The sequence below is a fragment of the Carassius carassius genome, chromosome 8, assembly GCF_963082965.1.
Source record: "Carassius carassius chromosome 8, fCarCar2.1, whole genome shotgun sequence".
Lineage (NCBI taxonomy): Eukaryota > Metazoa > Chordata > Actinopteri > Cypriniformes > Cyprinidae > Carassius > Carassius carassius.
In genome coordinates, this window is record NC_081762.1 from 3633211 (window position 1) to 3656171 (window position 22961).

At 34.8% G+C, this 22961-nt stretch overlaps 1 protein-coding gene across 1 annotated transcript in view; it reads right to left on the reverse strand.

Annotated features, from left to right (window-relative positions):
* Positions 1-22961, reverse strand: part of LOC132144994 (serine/threonine-protein phosphatase 6 regulatory ankyrin repeat subunit C-like) — a 44546-nt gene that overhangs the window by 8839 nt on the left and 12746 nt on the right. The window contains exons 6-19 of the mRNA XM_059555648.1: positions 19849-19947; positions 15629-15730; positions 14230-14331; positions 13844-13942; positions 12565-12765; positions 11318-11419; positions 11148-11246; positions 10119-10247; positions 9896-10024; positions 9699-9815; positions 8708-8806; positions 7660-7860; positions 7489-7587; positions 1598-1801 (exon numbers count right to left, since the gene is read on the reverse strand). Coding sequence (XP_059411631.1) covers positions 1598-1801; positions 7489-7587; positions 7660-7860; positions 8708-8806; positions 9699-9815; positions 9896-10024; positions 10119-10247; positions 11148-11246; positions 11318-11419; positions 12565-12765; positions 13844-13942; positions 14230-14331; positions 15629-15730; positions 19849-19947 — 1782 coding nt within the window. The remainder of the gene's footprint in view (positions 1-1597; positions 1802-7488; positions 7588-7659; positions 7861-8707; positions 8807-9698; positions 9816-9895; positions 10025-10118; positions 10248-11147; positions 11247-11317; positions 11420-12564; positions 12766-13843; positions 13943-14229; positions 14332-15628; positions 15731-19848; positions 19948-22961) is intronic.

The following is a 22961-nucleotide window of genomic DNA, read 5'->3' on the forward strand; positions in this document are numbered from 1 at the left end:
TGTGTGTGTGTATATATATATATATATATAGTACAGACCAAAAGTTTGGAAACATTACAATTTTTAATGTTTTTGAAAGAAGTTTCTTCTGCTCATCAAGCCTGCATTTATTTGATCAATATACAGAAAAAACAGTAATATTGTGTAATATTATTACAACTTAAAATAATAGTTTTCTATTTGAATATACTTAAAAAAAAAAAATTTATTCCTGTGATGCAAAGCTGAATTTTCAGCATCATTCCTCCAGCCTTCAGTGTCACATGTAACATCAGTCTATCACATGATCATTTAGAAATCATCCTAATATTCTGATTTATTATGAGTGTTGGAAACAGTTCTGCTGTCTAATATATTTGATGAATAAAAGGTTAAAAAGAACTGCATTTATTCAAAATAAAAAAAAAATTATAATAATATTTATTCTAATAATATATTTTCTTTACTATCACTTTTAATCAATTTAACACATCCTTGCTGAATAAAAGTATTGATTTTATAAAAAAAAACAAAGAAAAAAAAATTACTGACCCCAAATTACTGACCAGTAGTGTATATTGTTATTACAAAATATTTATATTAAAAAAAAATAGCTTTTTTTTTTGTTTACTTTTTATTCATCAAAATATCCTAAAAAAGTATCGCATGTTCTGAAAAAATATTAAGCAGCAGAACTGTTTCCAACTTTGATAATGAATCTTCGTATTAGAATGATTTCTGAAGGATCATGTGATAATGATCCTAAAAATTCAGCTTTGCATCACAGAAATAAATGATAATTTAAAGTATAATACATTTAAAAAAAATTATTTTAAATTGTAATAATATATCACAATATTAATTTTTTTTCCTGTATTTTTGATCAAATAAATGCAGGCTTGATGAGCAGAAGAAACTTCTTTCAAAAACATTAAAAATAGTAATGTTTCCAAACTTTTGGTCTGTACTATATATATATATATATATATATACATACATACACGTGTGTGTTTAATAATATTAATATTATTAGTAATTAATTATTATTAGTTAATATTATTATATTATTAAACACACACACACACACACACACTTTTCGCACAGAACATTTAATATATATATATACACATATAATTATTTTTTTTCAGCCACTTCTCAAGGAAACATTTCTTATTTTTATTTAGTTCAACTAAGTATTTAAAATATTTAAAACTTAAATGAAATTGAATAAAAAACACGGTTGAAGGTTAATTTAAATATCTAATTCTCATTCTTGAATTTCTTTTGATTAATATATTTAATTAAATCTAATTGTAAATTAAATTCTGGTATTTATGTTTGCTCTTGCATTTGCTTTTTATTTGCAGTTCTTTTGTAACCGTAATATGAAATATGTATACTATTGGGAATATACTGTTACTAATAATAATAATAAAAAAACATATATATAGATATATTCACATTAAAAACTAAATTAATTTAAAAAAAAAATTTTGTTCCAAATTTCTAAAACTTTAACTAAAATCAGAAACAGAATAATCATCAAAACATGAATAACAGTATCTTAATGATACTACAGTAAAATAATAAAAGCTGAAATGAGCAGTGACGTCCTGACCTTGTTGTTGAGTGTGACCGGACCCTGATTAAACAGGAGCAGCTCTTTAATGACAGCCACACTGCCTTTAGCTGCAGCCATGTGTGTGCAGGTCGCTCCCTCCATGTTAGCTAGCACGGCTAATTCAGGCCGCTGCCTCAGAAACAGCTTCACCACCTCCGAGTGATCGCTCTCGGCCGCCAGATGAAGAGGAGTCTGACCACGCTGAAACAAACACCACGAGATTAGCCACCAGGAGGATCATGGGTATTATTCTCAGGGTTCGGTCAGACATAAACAACACGACTGGGAGAATTCAAGAAGCATATTTTGAGAATATGTATTAGATATCTTATACTTCCTTTAGACAGCAGTGGCAGCACAACAACTGCATCTGGATTTACATTACTATAATAGGAAAAAAATACTCTTTTTAAATGTGAAATTAGGAATATACAAATCATAAATTGATTAAAATATGAATAATTATTAATTAATGTATAAATTTTCATAATGATATTTATTTTGTATATTTTACTGTCTCTATGCACAATTTTAAGAATTATTTAGATGACTTGTTTCAAGATTAATATTTTAATTCCAAGTACAATAACACAAAATAGCAGGATTATTATTATTATTAACAGGGTTCTGTTAGCTATAAAGATTACATATCTTACTTATGAAGAAATTATACAGAATAATTTATCGTATTTTACTTCAAATGTTTCATAAACAGGTTTTATTATAAGAACTTGTATTCAAATATTTTAAGGTTTATTTTGGTGTCACTTCAGATTAGGGCTGTCGCGATATACCGGTATTGACGATAACCGTGATATTCAAATAAACAATTATCGATATCATCTTAATTTAGTGTATGAGGATATACCGGTATTAGTGATAGCCGCAATATTTAAAATGAACAGTTCTCTTATGATGACACCACATGTAAATACTTGGTAACAGTACCTGGTTGAGTGCCCAGGTGGCAGTATCGTGCCTTAACTCTGACACCTGTCACACAAGAAGAAGACGCAGAACTCGCAGCTACTCTGAAGAGAGCCGTGTTCATCAGAGTAAGTTCTTATTATTTTAATAGTCATAGACTGGGAAATATTATATAACCTATTAACAGCGGTTTTCTGTGTTCGTATACTTAAGTAAAGGGTGATTATTTTAATAAGTACCGCGTTTTCTTTACTCGTCTTATTTTTGTATTTGCAATCAATACGGCCTGTGCGTAGTAACACTTCATTTCTTTCTTTGTTCAAATCTATGAACAGTTACACGATTAAAACGGATCTTGAAAAACTGTGTGACCACATTGCTACATTAAACTCAGTAAAATGTTAAGTTGGTCACAGTGCCATGCACTTAATGCCTCATCTGTGGTCATTCTTCAATAAGGTTCATTAGTTAACATTAGTTAATTACATTAGTGAACATATATAAATAACATAAATAATAATGAACAATATTTCCACAGTATTTATTAATCTTAGTTCATGTTTATTTCAGCATTTACTAATGCAGTTGTGTTTGTAAACATTAATGTACTATGAACATGAACATTGAATAACTCGATTTTTATTAACATTAACAAAGATTTATAAATTGTGTAATAAATGTATTGTTCATTGTTCATTTATGTTCGTTAATACATTAATGTTAACAAATGGCATCTTATTGTAAAGTGTTACCATTAATATTTATTCATCATACTGTTGAACTTGACAGTATTTTCTCTCTTGTTATTTCATAAGAGCTTCAAAGAAGACGGAGAAAGCCAGAGTCTTGTGCCCTGCGTTTATCAGTATCAATATTATGCTCGTTGGGTGAAAAAGAAAAACTCAATAAACAAAGTAAAAAATAATTTGACTGATATCTTCCCCACCCCAAGGTTTCTATAGATATCACGATATATCGACATTAGGGGTGTAACGGTACGCAAAAATCACGGTACCTCGGTTTTAAAGTCACGGTTCAGTTCATTTTCGGTACAGTAAGGGAAAGAAATGCAAACATTAAACTGCAGGTTGTTTATTACTATAAACTTTTTTAAACAATTTGTTTACACTTTTTTAAAAATACTTTTTAATAAAATATATATAAAATAAAAAAAGAATAAGAAATAAAATACTGCTGCAAAGTTCTCCACTAAATAAAACACTCTCAGTCTCAAACCAATATCATATTATAAAATAAAAATGAAAAATATAAATAAATAACTATGATTACAGTGCAGCATTACCAATCCCAGCTTGTAGGCCTGCTCATATTTAAAAAAGATATATAACTTTTCCAAAGTGTAAAGTGCAGCATCAACAGTTTCAGTTTTTAGACCTGCTCAGATTTCGTTATTGCGTTGGACCGATCAGAATTAAGAGCAAAGGTCTGTTTAAATGCCAACGGGAGCTGCATTTGAATTACAATCATTTTTTTCCTAGTTGTAGTGATGTTGACACTCGCGTGATGCCTTTTGAAAACCTTAGGCCGGTGACACACTGGCATATTGCACCTGTCAAACACAGTCTATTTTGCCGTCAATACTGTTGACGGTGTCCTTTATCAGTAGGCTTTATATTTATGCTCAACATCTGTTGTGTAAAGACACAGAAAACGCGAAGCAGGTGTCACGCAACTGAAACACAGCAGAAACGCCACACTCATGCCACGCAGCCAGTGTGTCACCGTCCTTAGAATCAGCTGCAGGGCGGGATTTGCACTGAACGCGGAGACTTCCGCCACTTAATATGTTCGTTTGGAAACACGAAAATGTACCTATGTTCCACATACAAAATATTGCATTCCGTCATTCGGTACACACGTGCACCGTACAAAAGCCCTGTACCGAAATGGTCCGGTACGAATACACGTACCGTAACACCCCTAATCGACATCGTGAATTCTTATGGCCACAATAACTGTGATATGAAAAATCTAATATCGTGACAGCCCTACTTCAGATTAAAGTCTTATTCGTTCACATTAGTTAATGCATTAGCTGACAAGAACTACTAATTACCAATATATCTTTTTTCTCCAGCATTTATTAATTTGAATCTTAATGTTACATAATAAAAAAAAAACTATTAATTGATTTTCACATGTTTATTGTGAAATTAAAAATGCTGCAGGTATTTTTTCATCAGTTCGTGTTAATTAATGGCATCAAATAATGTTATAGGTTTAATGTTGTTTATTATTTATAACTATATTCGTACAAAGGTTGTGCCATCCATCCATCCATCCATCTTCTTCCGCTTATCCGGGGCCGGGTCGCGGGGGCAGCAGTCTAAGCAGAGAACCCCAGACTTCCCTCTCCCTAGACACTTCCTCCAGCTCTTCTGGGGGGACACCGAGGCGTTCCCAGGCCAGCCGGGAGACATAGTCTCTCCAGCGTGTCCTAGGTCTCCCCCGGGGTCTCCTCCCACTGGGATGTGCCCGGAACACCTTCCCGGGAAGGCGTCCAGGAGGCATCCGGAACAGATGCCCGAGCCACCTCAGCTGACCCCTCTCGATGTGAAGGAGCAGCGGCTCTACTCTGAGCTCCTCCCGGGTGACTGAGCTTCTCACCCTATCTCTAAGGGATCGCCCAGCCACCCTGCGGAGAAAGCTCATTTCGGCCGCCTGTATCCGGGATCTTGTCCTTTCGGTCATGACCCAAAGCTCATGACCATAGGTGAGAGTAGGAACGTAGATTGACCGGTAAATCGAGAGCTTCGCCTTGCGGCTCAGCTCTTTCTTCACCACGACAGACCGGTACATCGACCGCATTACTGCAGAAGCTGCACCGATCCGTCTGTCAATCTCCCGTTCCATCCTTCCCTCACTCGTGAACAAGACCCCAAGATACTTAAACTCCTCCACTTGAGGCAGGAACTCTCCACCAACCTGAAGTGGGCAAGCCACCCTTTTCCGACTGAGGACCATGGCCTCGGATTTGGAGGTGCTGATTCTCATCCCAGCCGCTTCACACTCAGCTGCAAACCGTCCCAGTGCATGCTGAAGGTCCTGGCTTGATGAAGCCAACACGACAACATCATCCGCAAAGAGCAGAGACGAAATCGTGTTGTCACCAAACCTGACCCCCTCCGGCCCCTGGCTGCGCCTAGAAATTCTGTCCATAAAAATCATGAACAGAACCGGCGACAAAGGGCAGCCCTGCCGGAGTCCAACACGCACCGGGAACAAGTCTGACTTACTGCTGGCAATACAAACCAAGCTCCTGCTCCGGTCGTACAGGGACCGGATAGCCCTTAGCCAAGGGCCCCGGACCCCATACTCCCGGAGCACCCTCCACAGGCCGCCGCGAGGGACACAGTCGAATGCCTTCTCCAAATCCACAAAGCACATGTGGACTGGTTGGGCAAACTCCCATGAACCCTCCAGCACCCCGTAGAGGGTATAGAGCTGGTCCAGTGTTCCACGGCCTGGACGAAAACCACACTGTTCCTCCTGAATCCGAGGTTCTACTATCGGCCGGATTCTCCTCTCCAGTACCCTGGCATAGACTTTCCCAGGGAGGCTGAGAAGTGTGATCCCCCTGTAGTTGGAACACACCCTCCGGTCCCCCTTCTTAAAAAGAGGGACCACCACCCCGGTCTGCCATCCCAGAGGCACCGTCCCCGACTGCCACGCGATGCTGCAGAGGCGTGTCAGCCAAGACAGCCCCACAACATCCAGAGACTTGAGGTACTCAGGGCGGATCTCATCCACCCCCGGTGCCTTGCCACCGAGGAGTTTCTTGACTACCTCGGTGACTTCAGCTTGGGTGATGGACGAGTCCACATCTGAGCCCTCAGCCTCTGCTTCCTCAATGGAAGACGTGACAGCGGGATTGAGGAGATCCTCGAAGTATTCCTTCCACCGTCCAACGACATCCCCAGTTGAGGTCAACAGCTCCCCACCTCTACTGTAAACAGCATTGGTAGGGCACTGCTTCCCTCTCCTGAGGCGCCGGACGGTTTGCCAGAATCTCTTCGAGGCCGACTGATAGTCCTTCTCCATGGCCTCACCGAACTCCTCCCAGGCCCGAGTTTTTGCCTCCACAACCACCCGGGCTGCAGTCCGCTTGGCCTGCCAGTACCTATCAGCTGCCTCAGGAGTCCCACAAGCCAACCAGGCCCAATAGGACTCCTTCTTCAGCTTGACGGCATCCCTTACTTCCAGTGTCCACCACCGGGTTCGGGGATTGCCGCCTCGACAGGCACCGGAGACCTTACGGCCACAGCTCCGAGCGGCCGCTTCGACAATGGAGGTGGAGAACATGGTCCACTCGGACTCAATATCTCCAGCCTCCCTCGGGATCCGGTTGAAGCTCTGCCGGAGGTGGGAGTTGAAGATCTCTCTGACAGGAGGCTCTGCCAAACGTTCCCAGCAGACCCTCACAGTACGTTTGGGTCTGCCGAGTCTGTCCAGCTTCCTCCCCCGCCATCGGATCCAACTCACCACCAGGTGGTGATCAGTTGACAGCTCCGCCCCTCTCTTCACCCGAGTGTCCAAGACATACGGCTGAGCGAACCTTTGCTGCATACGGCAAAGGTTGTGCATTATTATTTATTTGTGTATTTTACTGTGCTATATTGAATTTGTATTAGTTACAGACATTACTCAGAATAAACTTGGCAGTGTAAAAAGCATTCCTTTAGGTAAATGTAAAAATCACTTAGGAGTTATTTCAACTATATATCAGTTGTATTAAGTTACACATTTAAATTTAATTTGTTTAAATAAAGGAAACAATTAATAGATGACAAAATCTAATTCACAAAGTGGTTTCACTTTGCTGGCAAGTCCATTTTAGAAGTTACACTCATTAAATCGTGGTGGATTTGAGATTTAATCAGAAGAAAAACACAATATATTATTTCTTGCAGGTGTCTGTGTTTCTGTCTCATCACACTCACAATATCTGTAGCAGTGATGTCAGCTTTCAGGTTTAACAGACTGCTGCAAACGTCCAGCTGTCCGCTGATGGCTGCCAGATGCAGAGGCGTCTGCTTTCTCTGTGATGAAAACCAGCCGCTCAGTTTCTTTTCTCTGGGTTATCGTATCTGCACAGAGCTTTCAGTTCTTACCAGAGAGAGAGCATCAACACTGGCCTGATGGGTCTCCACCAGTAACCTGACGAGCCGCGCCGAGCCGCTCTGAGCGCTGAGGTGAAGAGGCGTCAGGCCCAGTTTGGTCTTGGTGTTCACAAAGGCCTTATGGGCCAGCAGGATGTCCACGATGTCTTCATGACCTTGTTCTGCAGCCAGATGAATGGCAGCCTTCCCCTCCTGATGAGATTTCATAGAAATCCTCAATACATTATTTCTGAAGCGCTTCTTCAGGATACAGATTCAGAGATTCAGATCCATAAATAAACCTACAACTGAAAGTCTCCAAATAAAACATTATGTTGTAACATTGTCACAATTTTTTTTATTAAAACAAATTCTCCAACATCGAAAAGAATCATGCATTTTGTTTAGTATTATGTAAACAAGAAAACAATGATTTTGGTTAAAAGTGATTTTGTTGTTGTTATTGGAAAATATATATATTTTTTTACTATACTTTGAAATTACACGTTTAATAAAATGTTACTTCTTTGTAATTGTGAAATTTACAAGCCATTTCTGAGTGAAAACCGTTTCTATAATTTGTCTAGCAAATACATACTGTTATTTCTAAAACAAGTTTCTTGGAGTAACACGTACATATAATACTATGGTAAATGAATATGGCATTTACTGTAAAATAACTACTAAAATACTACAATAATTACATTTTTGTATTAAACTATTAATTATATAATAAAAATATTTTAATATTTTATTATAATTAAATTATTGTTATTATTAAAAATAATAGAGAAATAATTAACTCAAATGTTCAAACAAAATCTATGCTACAGCGGTTCACAGTTTTTTCCCCACGCTATTTTACACTACATTAACTAATGTTTATATAATATATTTTATAAAATGCAATTCACTTTAAATAGATTTATAAATGCCTAATTAAAATGTATGATTAAAATAAATGACATCAAAATCAAACAAATGAAAGCTAAACAGAAATATCAAAAAATAAAAATAATGCAGCAGAAATAAGCTACTTCAGTGACTGATCATCTCTGACCTCATCAAACACGTCCAGTCTGGCGTTGTTCTGCAGCAGGATCTGCACGACCTCTGTGTGACCCTGCTCTGCGGCCAACAGCAGCGGTGACCAGCCGTTCTGTACCACACACACGCACGCACGCACGCACGCACACACACACACACACACACACACATACATAATTAAATCTAAAACTAAAAATATGAAATATATTTTAAAATAATGTTTTTTTTGGTTTGTTTGTTTTTATGAAATTGAAATAAATTAATAAAACAAAAATGCATGTTGCTCTTGCAACTGAAATAATTTTAAAATTAAACACTAAAACTGGAACTAAAAATAAAACAAAAATAACATTAAACCTAAAAATAGATCAAATAAAAATTTTAATTAAAACAATAATAAAAGTTTGCATCCAGAGTTATTATCATGAACTCAGCCTAACACTACTAAAAACTTTTTTGTTAACTGATATAAAGTGATGTAAAATATAAATATTATATTATATAAAAATAAATTAGTAATGTTGCATTGGTAACTAACTAAAATAATTAGTTAGACACAATATGTTGAATTACTAAAATAACTGGAAATAAATAAATAGCTAAAATGCAACTAAAACGAAAATTAAAACCTAATATACACACAATATAAAAATCAGTTCTGAATAGTTACATATAAAATAAATAATGAAATGACATGACAAAATTACTTACATTAAATTGCAAATGAAATACAAAATTTTATACTTAAATAAGAAACACTTTTACTAGTGTTTTGGGAACATCTGATCTTTAAAAATGAACTAAAATAATGTCACCGCCTCAATTCAAGTAAAACAAAAGTTTAGAATTATTATTTTTTTTATCACTTTCTTTATCAGCACATTTTTGCATGTTTTAAAGAGTAGGTAAAGCACAAGGAAAGAAAACAGTGGAGTCTTTTCAGTTTGTCAGTCTGAGATCTTTCTGAGATGTGAGACAGATCTGGTGTCTCTGCTGATTTGTACCTTGGCGTGTTTGTTGATGGCGGTCTGGAGCTGGTTGGAGGGGACGTTCCTGAGCATCTCCTGAAGGACGGCGGTGTTTCCCACCCTGGCGCTGTAATGAAGAGGCGTCTCTCCGCTCTGAGGAAACAACACATTCATAGCAGCAGCTTACTGGTCAGTTGTGTGTCACGATGCCTGTCAAACAGCACAGAGCACACCTGTCGGGTGACGGCGGTGACCACCGCGTGATGCTCCATCAGGATCTTGATGATGCAGGTGTCCTCGTCCGGCTCGTGCACTGCGTCGCTCCTGAGCTCGGCTCCCAGGTGCAGCGGCGTCTCGCCCTTCTGCAGGGGGCGCCAAACACAAGCAAAGCATGCTGGGTTTTAACTGCTGCTTTCGTAGTTTATCACATCGTTCTCATTGATCTGTGAGTCTGACCTGGTTCCCTTCACGCACACAGAGCTCCGCCTCCTGACGGCTTCTCTCATTGGTCAGAGAGTTTAAAACCTCCTCCACCACACGAGCGTGACAGTGACGCACCGCAACATGGAGAGGGCTTTCACCAACCTCAAAACACAGATTTAGATTGAGATAATATTGATTTAGAAATGCAAATAAATTAAATCTGCTACAAGAGAAGACAAAAAGGGTGAAAATGCAAATACGTAAATTAATCTTAGTATGGATGAAAAGAAAGTGGGGTTTGAATTGATAAATACAAATATACAACACAGAATACAACACAAAAATACAAAATATACATAACTTTTAAACAATACATTTTAAACAAATAAATCAATCAATCTTGGTATGGCTTTTTGGGGTTTGAATAAAAAAAAATACAAAGAATACAAAGCGTAGAATGCATGGAACAAAATATAATAACTTTTGAATTGAAGGCATTTCGTTAAATAAATAGATAAACATATAAATAATACATTTTAGTATGTTTTTGTAAAAGTGGCCGTTTAATAGATAAATATAAATACCATACACAGTATTTAATACAAAAATATAAAATTGAAAGACATTTCAAACAGGACATTTAAAATAAATTAATTAATCAATAAATAAATCTTATAGCTTTTTTAAAGATGGGAAGAATATATATATTCTTTATATTTTGTTTAGAATATACAATATATTTTGTTTATATTTTGAGTACAAAATCTAATTTAATATTTACATTGTTATACATTTTTATTATATACATGCTAAGAAACATCAGTTAATGCAATTGTTAACAAACAATGAACAGTACTTTTCCAGCATTTATTAATCTTGTTTAATGATTTTTTTTATTATTCTAATACACTTTTAACATGATTAAATATTAATATGTAATATTAAGATTAGAAGCTATATAAGATATAAGATAATAAAATTGCATTATTTATTACTGATTTTTTTGTTGTTTTTGTGTCTCACCTTGACATGCAGTTATTTTTCAGATGTTTAATAAAGTACCTTAGACTTCCAGGTCATGTCTCCAGCCTCCTGGATCAGTGCTCGTATCATCTGCAGAGCGCCGTGACGCGCGGCTACATGCATAGCGGTCTCTCCGTTCTGATCAGAGAAGGAAACACTGTTTTAATGGCAGGTTTCCCTTCGTTACACACTGAACCAGTGACGCCCACCTGCTGCTCTGCGTTCACATCGGCTCCGCTCTTCAGAAGCATCTCAGCCACTCGTTCACCTTCCTTCACTCTCGCTGCGATGTGCAGAGGGGTCTCCTGCGCCTTGATAGAGGACACGCACATCAACCAAGAGTTTGCTTGCATTCGCTGTCAAATTTCATAAACTGATTTCTTTTTTTTTTTTTTTTTAGACTTAGCAAACAGATATTTTTTGCAGATTGATACAGCCTTAACTTTACTGGACCTGAAATCAAAGCTCCCTACTTAAAAAAATTAAAATAAAAAATCTTGTTCCATGGAAAACATAAAAGCATGCAGGTGCGAAAATAATTATTCTATAACATTTTACAATAAGGTTTAATTTGTTAACAATGACACTTCTAAAGTGTATTCATTTCGGTTGATTTTAATTTAAATATTTACAAATAACAGTAGTATTTAAGAATCACTTAAATACTATTGTTTTATTGATGTTTTTAAATAGCTTTTCTTTTTATCGTTTCTTTTTGTATTGTTTTAGTAATTTTGTTTTGTACTATTTAAAAAACTTTTTTTTTTAATTTTCACATTTTATTTAGTTTCAGTAATTAGTATTCAATTATTATTTAGTAAGTTTTAAATATATTTAATTTTATATCTGTTAATATTAAACAAAATTTGAATTGCTTTAGTAGTTTTTAATAATATGTTTAAATAGTGTTTAACTTGTATTTCAGTGAGAAATGTTGCTCAACTACCTGAAATAAAACAAATATACATTTTTAATTTATTAATATTATTTTTTTATTTCAAGTAACTGGAATTATTTTTATGGTTTGGTTGTTCAGTGTTTTTTTAGTATTTTTTTTCTTAATGTGTCTAAAAAATGTTTATTTATTTTTATTTAAGTTTAAGTTTTAGTTATTTTAGTAGTTCAACTAAATTAACATGACAAATGCTGTATTAGCAACTAACTAAATAATAAACCTGACTATTGCATTATTAAAATCAAAAGCTGTATCTGTTAATATTATTTAATGGATCAGTGCCTATGCGAACTAATAATGAACAGTTAATATATAGATGCTGTAACAAATGTATTGCTACAAATGTATCATTGTAAATTATAGTATGACCTAATGAGTACTTATTGTAAAGCATTGCCTCTTTTTATTTCAATTTAGTTATGATTCTTTTAAATAAAACCTCAGTGAACTCTTCTGGAAATGTCTTCATGATCAATCAGACCCGTACAGGTATGTTTTTACCTTTCCTCCTCTGAGCTGCACATTTGCCCCGAATCCCAGCAGCATCTGCACCACCTGTGGCTTGCAGCTCTCCACCGCGATGTGAAGCGCCGTCTGTCCGTCTTTAGCCGTGGAGTCCACATGCGCCCCCTTCTGGAGCAGAGCCTTCACTACAGCCGTGTGTCCTCTCTTAGCCGCGGCGTGAAGACAAACCGCCCCTGACTGCACAACGTCACACAACACCCAACCACGCACAAGAACACATTACAGAAATACGATTATGCAATAAACATTGCAAAAATATATAATGCAAATCTCTAATGCAACTAATGAGAATTTTTCAAAGCAGCATTGGATCGCATCATTCTGATCCAAAAATACGATTTCAGATGATCAATTTTGGATTAGAGCTTTAAATAGGGTTACATATAAAAATATAGGCTACTGGATATACACTGAACAACAGGCAGAACAATCAGCATTATGGCACATTAACTGCTTTTGTTTGACAGAAACAGCATTATAAAATAATATAAATATCCCCTTCTATTTTCATTTCCTTTATACAGTGAGATTTCTTATCTGACCCACAACAAGTAAAGAGAAATTAACAAATATACATGCAATTGTAAGAAACCACGTTTGACTGGCTCACTGTGTCACTGTAATTAATATATAGTGAAATTTATATTAAAATATATTTACATTTAAATTTAAACTGGACTTTTAATAACTTTTGTTTATTTTAATTTTTTAAAATTAAATATATCATTTTTTTTGCTTGATATTGACAGTTGTTTGGGGGATTATTATTAATAATGTTTCTATTTTTTTCCTTATCTACTTTATCACTGTAATTCTTGTTTGCAAAATTTCATTCTGTTCCTAAAATCCCTGAATCCACCAATTCGAAATATTAATAAATACTATAATAGTATATAAATAACAAAAATAAATTAAAAATCATGTAGTATTTACATTTTTTAAACAATTTTCATTCAGAAATTGCTAGTAAACTTTATTATTACAAAGAAACTGCAAGTTAGCACTGAATTAAACATGAAATATTAAAGCAATTGTATTTTCTTGTAAAACTTACTACAGTAATGTCTTCTTATTTTAATCTTATGAACAGGTTTTGAACAACAAATACTGAAGATCTGATCCAGAATAAAAACCTAAAGAAACCTTCAGAGACCTTTGTCTTCTTTTGAACAAACAATTTTCAAGATCTAATCAAATCTTCACGCATATAATAATCAGTCTACTTCTAAACTAATTTGAGAGATGTGTCGAGGACCTTGTTGGGCATGTGCAGCGAGACGCCTTTCCTCAGTAGCATGAGAGCGGTTTCAGGGTGACCACATTGAGACGCGATGTGTAAAAGTGTGTTGCCGTCCTGTACGGGATCATACGGGAGATTCATTAGAAACATCTTCACAGTACACAACATTGTGCTTAAATTTGCACTCAAAGTCTGCAATCACAAATCAGAGATCTCAATATGGATTCAAATATTTCTCATCAAATAATATGAGATGCTCCTCCTTCATTTTATAAATCTGTACACTTTTACGTTAAAGAGGATTGACTCATTTGTGTCTGTTTTCAACTGATCAATTTTAAACTTAATTAAGACTTTATTTTCGCATTTAAGTAATAATAAATGATTTGAAAGCAGATCACCTTTGTTCTTGCTAACACACAGGACTTGAACTTCTCGGTGAGGATCTCGACTGCACTGGTGTGTCCCCGCTCTGCGGCGATGTGGAGAGGAGATCTGTCCATCTGAAACAGAGGAGAAAAACAGATTTGAAAAAACAACAATAACAGAGACATGAAAACATAAACAATGAAAACAACAACAACATCAAAAAACAATAACACACTAATTTCAAATGAATTCAAATTGTAAAAATATCTAAAAATTCTAAAACATTTTTTAAAATAAAACATTTTCTGAAAATTTCACATAGAATATTATAAATAAAAATAATACAAATTAAATGTATACTGAAAATTAATTAAAAAAAATAAATGTTAATAAAACATTATGAAATAAAATACTTAAATAATAAATCAAAATGAACTCAATCACAAAAATGTAATATTAAAAAATAAAATAAAACATTGAAAATGAACTAAATGACAATTATGTAAAAGAAAAATGCATGTTAAATAACATTACAAATAAAATGCTTACTAAAAATTTTATAATTATGTCAATTGCAAAATAAAAATGAAACAACTTACTGAAAAAAATATATAATTTTACATAAGACCAATTTATATGCTTACTTTTTTGGAATTGTAGCTTAAAATTGAGTTCAGTTTGTTACAATTTAATTTCCTGAATGCAACTTGAATGTATTTAGACATAAAACAATACTTAAAACAGTATTACAAAAAAAAAAAAGTACATCCCTAAACTTAATTAAATAAAAAAAAAATTATATTCATCTCTGGAAAAAAATCAAGAGACCACTTGAAAATTCTCAGTTTCTTTGGATTTACAATTTATAGTTATGTGTTTGAGTAAAACATAATTTTTATTTTATTCAGCAAACAACTGATGAAATTCCTTCCAAATTTTTGACATTTTGTCAAAAAACTAAAAAAAAGTTGCCATGTTTTCTAGAATGTTTAGTATACCCATGTTTTAACTTAAGAAGAGTTAAGAAAAACTATATTTTGGGGAATAACCCTGATTTTCAATCACAACACATGAACATATTTGTTATTTTAACCAATTGTCATTTATGCAATAAAAATTAATTGCTCTAAATTAAATATTTCTATTTGAAATTTGGAAGAAATGTTATCAGACCCCTATAGAATAAAACAAATATTAACATTTTACTCAAACCCATACCTATCATATCCAGTAAATCCAGAGAATTTTCAAGAGGTCTCTTAATTTTTATCTAGAGCTGTATATATATTTTTTATATAATATTAATAAATAGATCAAAAGGGTTCGGTTTACAAAAACATTTAGGAATCCTTCTACATAAACAGCCAAGGCTTTATTACTGAATTGACTGTTCAGTAATTTATGAACATAATACTATGTTTTCAGTGACACCTTGTCTAAGATGTTGGGACTGGCTTTGCAGTGGTATAAAAACTTCAGCATGTTCTCGTCTCCTTCCAGAGCAGCGATGTGCAGAGGAGTCTGCCATTCATTCTGTAAACAAACAAGGCATGATGGGTAATCAGCTCAATACCACTCTGTCCTTTCCAGTTAGAGAAATCAGACAGAAATGGAAACAAAATGTTTGCATTTCAAACAGCAGCACAACATTGACTCATATGTTATTAGCAAACCTCAGTTTCTTCTCATTGCTCTCCAGGTTACCAAAAGCATTAATGTTTGCCTACAAAACTACCACTGGCTTTACACCCTTTTACATATTTTTCCTACTTCAGACTTACGTGCCTCTAGGAGCTTGTGTTCTGCAAGTGGACTGAGTATTATAGTGCCATCCCAAAGAGACACAAAATCACTTTGACAGACTTTTCCATTGACTGTTCCCTGCTGGTGGAATGACCTGCCCAACTCAATCTGAGTCCTTAGCCATCTTCAGGAAACACATCACTTCCATCTACAATTGAACCTCCAACACTTAACATGACTAAAAACACATCTGTTCCATCTTTATTTGACCCTCTTTAGCACTTTCTATTCTATTTTAATTCTACTTCATCCATCTTATTTTTTATTTAAAAAAAAAACATTAGCTTTCTATTTTTTCTATTCTATCTACTTGTTTGTGTGTGTGTGTGTATATATATATATATATATATATATATATATATATATATATATATATATATATATATAATGTAAAAGCATACAATCTACTCCACGTTCCTGCAACACTGCAGTTTTAAATTTATGTTCTTATCATTCAGATAAGAGGTGAAGCTGTGACATATCGATCTGCCGTTGGTCACAGAGTATCAAGTGATGCGAATTCACAGGCCAGAGTTCACCAAGATTGAATTTTGCTATGCAGTGAAATGCCAAATATCTTTGCACGGGCTTGCGTTTCTGGCCTGACACATTTGCATGTGTATGGATGGAAGTCAATGGAACGAAAAGTCTAGTGTAACCGCAGCTTTATGCTAACTGAGACTTGTTATAGCACTTGCATATTACTCTTTTGTTGTTTTTGTTTGCTTCCATTGTCCTCATTCATAAGTGACTGCTAAATTACTACATGTGAATGTATTTATATTCTTTCGACTTTTTTTTATTTTAATTAATTTGAAAAATAGACCCTCTAACACTAGAACTCTATTCTATTTCTATTCTTTTAAATTGTTTCTTTATATTTAAAATGACCCCATAACACTTGCATTCTCTATTTATTTGTATTATATTATATATATATATAAAAAATCATTTTATACTACTCATTTTGACTAACTGGGACTTTATTGCTCTATTGTTGGTTTTGATTGCATCTATTGTCCTCATTTGGAAGACACTTTGGATAAAAGTGCCTGCTAAATGACTAAATGTTAATAAAATGTAAATGTGTGTGTGTGTATGTTTGTGTCCCCCTTATGAAGCACTCAGACACTCTCTAATGAATGATGAATAACTGATCAGAAAGCACTTAAACGTGAATCTGAATTCTTTGTGCTTTTGTCTCAACCAGGGTTATTATCATTTATTTTATTACATTTATTTTAGTTAGTTATCTAGGCAACATTTTTTTTTATGTTGGTCTCATTGGGATACTATTATAGTTTTTATTAATATTTTGAAGTAGTTTTTGGTTTTACATTTTTTAGTTTGCATTTAAATTTTTACTACAATTTTGGTAACTTTGTTGTTCAGTTTTTTTATAAAATTTTTATCAATTAAAGTTACTTTAGTACATCAATATTGCCTGGAGATTTATCTGGAATAAAATAAGCTTTTTATCTTTTATTTTATTTCAGTAAAAGTTTATTGTGTGGTTTTAGTTCAATATTATGATGCAAATAATCTTCCATACGAGCTGTCTGTTCGTCCATCCCTGACCTTTAACAGGACAAACATTTTCCCCCATCCACCCTCAAACTCACTCTTCACTCATTTCCAAGCCTCACAGAAAACTTCAGAGCGCTCCAGAAACAATCCCAGCTGTCAAAGCAGACTTTAAAGGTAACACTCACTGACTGTAGTTTGGCTTCTTTCCTGACAGTTCAAGGATGAAGATTTTTGTGCTTAACTCATTTTCACTTCTGGGCTTATCAAATGAGCAGTTTCCATCCTAGAAGGTTTTTATCCTAGAATTGTAATAATTATAAAAAAAAAATACTATTTTAAAACATTAATGTAATTCTAGGTAATTCATAAAATTAATCAAAATTACTGTAATGCACAGGAATTGTCACGATCATTAGCTGGAGTGCCCATGAACTTCAGTAGAGGGCACTCCACTCAGGACCATTCCACCCATCAACCACCGATATCATCACTAGCACCTCTCATACTGTTGCACCACACCCGAACTACATCTCCCATGAGTCACTGCATCACAATCACCTTGCCACACCTGCACCTCATTCATCAGCCAATTTCCTTGCCACACCTGCACCTCATTTACACACACATATAAGCACCACAATCACTTTCACTCACTGCTAAGTCTTGTTTAGCCGGTCTAGCATTTCCGAGCATTTTCCCTTGTGTTTGATATTCCCGTGTCTGATCTTGGATTGTGTATTTCGACTCTGATTCTCTGCTCCCTGCCCCGATCTCTGCTTGGTTCTGTTTTTGATTCTGGTTACCCCTAACATACCTGATGCCATTCCTGATTTCTGCCTGTCCGACCATTCTCTGAATAAAGTTCTGCACATGGATCCGAACAACTCCTCGTTACAGAAATAGAGCCAGCTATAATAAAATTACAATTATATTTATTAATTGTCATTTTAATAACTATTTAAAATGTATTACAAATTACAAATAATTTAAATAATTTTAAATAAATAATTCCTGGTTACTAGAAACTGAAGGTACTTAATAAAATCACTCAAAATGACTGTAATGCACATGAATACAGTATAATACAACTAAAACATAAATTAAGTACATCAAGTTAAACTAAATGAAAGGTTTCCTGGACAACTAGCTGAAGTTTTTGTATTTATTTTATTTTATTGTATTTTAAAGTACTAAATTTTAATAACACTATAAAGCCCATAACAAAATTCTAAAATAAAAAAAACTGAAAGCGTAAAAATAACAAGTAATTAAAAATTTTAAATAAATAAATGACTACAATTGCATATAACTAATAGTAAAATAACACATGTTATCTGCCCAGGATGTGGCTAAAGTGATCAGCAGTCACACAGTCTATCTCCATTTACACAGAGATAATTTTCAAAGATGTTTTTGAGATTTTCTTCCCCTTCCTTCCTTTTCCTGGGGGGAAAGCACCATTAACAGGGAGACCAATTGGTGAGCCATCAAAAGGGGCCAAAAAATGTCAACATATCCCTTGGGTACAAAATCAGCTTTTTCCTTACTCAAAACGCCTCCGAAATCCATTATCTCACTTCTGTCCATTACTGTCCATTCTGGCCATTGCCCTGTGTCTTTCTTATTAAAGCTCTCAGTGGGATCGAATCTATTCTTTTATTCTGTTCCTGGCTCTCACATTGGGTTTAATCGACTGTATCATAACGGTGGCTACTGCACAAGCTAACATGTATAACAGAAACCTGGAATGCAGTTGTAAGGAAAATAATGTCTAGATTTGAACTAATCTTCAATTAAGACGCATCATTAGACAAGCGTAATCTGCTAAAACACAAATTATATTGTTTCCATTGAAAAGCATGTGAATACTCAGGCTAATGACTTCTCCAAAAGTTCAATATAATCAGTAACACGGAAAAAAATACTTTTGCCTTCCCTAAGTTTATTAACTAAACGAAAAAATAAAATAAAAAATAAAAATACTAATATATAAAACTGAAAATATATATAAAAAAATCTAAATATAAAACTGAGAAATGTGTCAACTAAAGTTTTAGTACTAAAATAACATAATAGAAATTATAATAGAATATAATTTATTGGCCTGATGTGAGCTATTACTCAAACTAAACAGATCTCAGAACATCTTTAAACTGGAAATGGTCACAAAAGCATCTCTGAAAGCCTTGATGTTCTACCGGACAAATCAACAAGACAGAAGCCCTTTGAGCATGTCTTTGCTTGTTGTTTGTGTGTGTGTGTGTGTGTGTGTGTGTGAGTGTGAGTGTGAGTGTGATTGTGAGAGAGAGAGAGATTCTTACGTTCTGAGAATCCGGATTTGCCCCAAAATCCACCAGGACTTTGGCCATCTCAACATCTTTCCGTCTGCAGCAGATGTGAAGCGCAGTGTCGCCGTTTGCCTGGAAACACAATTCAACCATCAGAATATAAAACAGATACATCATGCTGAGATGCAAAATAAGGTCATATGGTTTCAAAACAATGCCCAATAATGATTCGGAGACTATAGTGGTATTGATTCTGGGTTTGAATGAGGGTTATAATTATCAACCAAATTAAAACCATAATATATATATATATATATATATATAAAATAAAGGTTAAAGGAGACTCATTATGCCCCTTTTTAGAATATGTAATGTAAGTCTCAGGTGTCAACAGAATGTGTTTGAAGTTTCAAGTCAAAATACCCACAGATCAATTATTAAATCATTTTGAAAATTCCTGTTTTGATTGGAAACAGAAATGCTCTGTATCTTTAAATGCAAAAGAGCTGCTGGTCCCCATCCAAAAAAGGGCTGTGCCTTCACAGCTCATACCTCAGATACTCTGACAAAAAAATTTGCTTAGTTTTGATTATCATGTCTATCGCACTGAAATCATGCGTTATAAACCATATTAGTTTAATCTTCAGGTGTAGGGTTTTCTGAGCGTACACATCTGAAGCATGTGCACAGTTCACAGCATGTGCAGGGCTCCAAACAAAAAAATCGAGTAAGGAGCCATTGGCTCCTATAAGAAAAAAACTTAGGTGCCAAATGATTTTTTTAGGTGCCACAGAATAAGCATGTTTTATGTGTTTTATTTAAATTATTTATTTTACATTTTAACTTTTTAATCATACTGACGTGTTTATGTCTCATCTTTTCTTGACTTTATCAGCATTTTAATCCATCTTGTAGATGACCTGGGAATGAAGGTTCACATTCATTCCCACTTAAAGTGGGAGCTAAATGTCTTTTCCAACTTGAAATATACAGTCATGCGCTGTTTATTACACAAAATCTGTACCAATATCATGGACCATAAGCATCACTTGGACCCTGAGTATAGTTTGGGGTCCTATGAGAGTTTTGTCATACTCTCTTACAAATAAAGGTGCTTCATGATACCATAAAATAACATTTTTTCCTGTCTAAATGGTTTCATAAAGAACATTTAACATTTGAAGACAATAACAGATTATGAAAAGGTCAGAAAGAGATTGTTCTTCAAAGAGCCTTTGACTGAATGGTTCTTTGTGGAACCAAAATTGTTCTGTGAAGAACCTTTTAAGCTCCTTTATTTTTAAGAGTGCATGTCTTTCACACTTTCAGTCTGTTTTTCTTAATTAGTAAAATTAAATTTTATAGGAGGAGTCAAATAATGTAGACAGGTTAAGTAAAAATATAAAAATTCAATAGCTCATAAATATAGCAAAATGCTCCTCTTTATAGTTATTTTTCTAGCTGACTGATGAGCTTATGGACACCGAAAGGTTACTGAGGTTAATATTACGTTGCAAAGTTTACAAGCTTTACACGTTTTCCGCAGTTTGAAAGTGTTGTACTGTAGAATCTCTTATAAAATAGCCTACCTTTTGATGTTAATTCATGTTCATTATGTACTCTAGTAGTAAAGAGCAAGGTATGATAGGTTCACGTGCTGCTTGAACTGAGGCACTACTCGCGATCGCGCCTGCCGCATTAGGGGCCGTTCACATGTCGCGTCTTTTGTGCGCTCAAGTTCCATATTTCAAATGTAGGCACGCGATATGCGTGCGTGCTCATAATGAAAGCGACGCGCTCGTTTTTTTCCCAGGCGCGCCCGCACCGCATCAAGTTAAAAACATCTCAACTTTTAAGAATCCCGCAAGCGCAACGCAGGTCATGTGACAAGAACCAACCAAAGTTGAAAGCTCAGCCAAGATGAAGGAACAGCTGATCATAGCTGTATATGGATAGCCATTTTTAAATAAATTTAGTAACAGAGCTACTGCAAGCGATTTTTAGTGGTGCAAATCCATTTATCCTTTGTTGAAATTTACGCGTCTTCATGGAGAGAACATGTTATGGTTCCTTAGCAACGGCAGACGCCTCAGGAGCACAAGAGCCTGAAGGCTTTTGGGAAAAAAATCAGAAAGCGGCACGCCTAGCGTTTTGTTTCGTTATGTGAACGGCCCCTTAAAGAGCACCAAAACTGTATTTATTGTTTGAATTTTGTTATGAATTTGGAATAATTTTAAAGCTGATACTTTGTAAATTAAAAAGTAACAAAGCACAAAGCTTTTTGCCATTACTGGACGGCAAGTGCACTTAAAATAATGAAGTTCATGCATTAACAGAACACAGCATGGACTGAGATCTTGTTAAGAAGAAGCCTTATGATTTTAAACGAGAACTGTTAACGATATAGCCAATATCCACACAGATGACAGCTTTACCTGTTGTAGTTTGTTCAAGTTATGAACGAAATAGACGTTGTTTTTCTGCACTTTCTCTTCAAGTCTCCATCTTTTCTCTCTCTTGCGCGTTTATCAGGTGTGTGTCAGCGCTGCTGCGCAGCAGATGAGGACTGTTTAAAACTCTTTTTCCCACTAAAACTTCGATGCGCATTCTCTCAATACGCGAACATAACAAAAGATGTGAATGCAAAACAATCAGGAAAAAAGGCATTACATGCAATTTTTTAAGAGATAACATGTAAATACATAGGCCTAGTCGCCAGTGGCGACCTCAGCAAAAACTTCACTCGCATTTTAATATTTATGGTCGCAAATGCGACCGTTTTAGTCGCAGTTTGGAGCCCTGATGTGAGTACTAAACTAAGTTATCGTTCATATCTAATTGCACTTTAACTGTCAAATACACACAAGTTTATGTTAAAAACACTCAAGTTACAAAAACGGTTATGTCTGTAAAGGTCAACAGCTGGGAAAGAAATCACGTTTATATTAGAAGTGTATGGAAGCAGTGTAATATACAGTAAATAAATCAATAAATCCACTGCTCTCTTGTCTCCTCTGAGGCTGGATCTCTAAACAGTGTTCTGTTCTCATCAGTGCAGCTAAAGCCAGAAGAGATAGCATGCTTTTCTCGAACTTTCACCATGACGTTAGAACTGGTACACCGCTGTCCCTTTCAAAAACACAGTG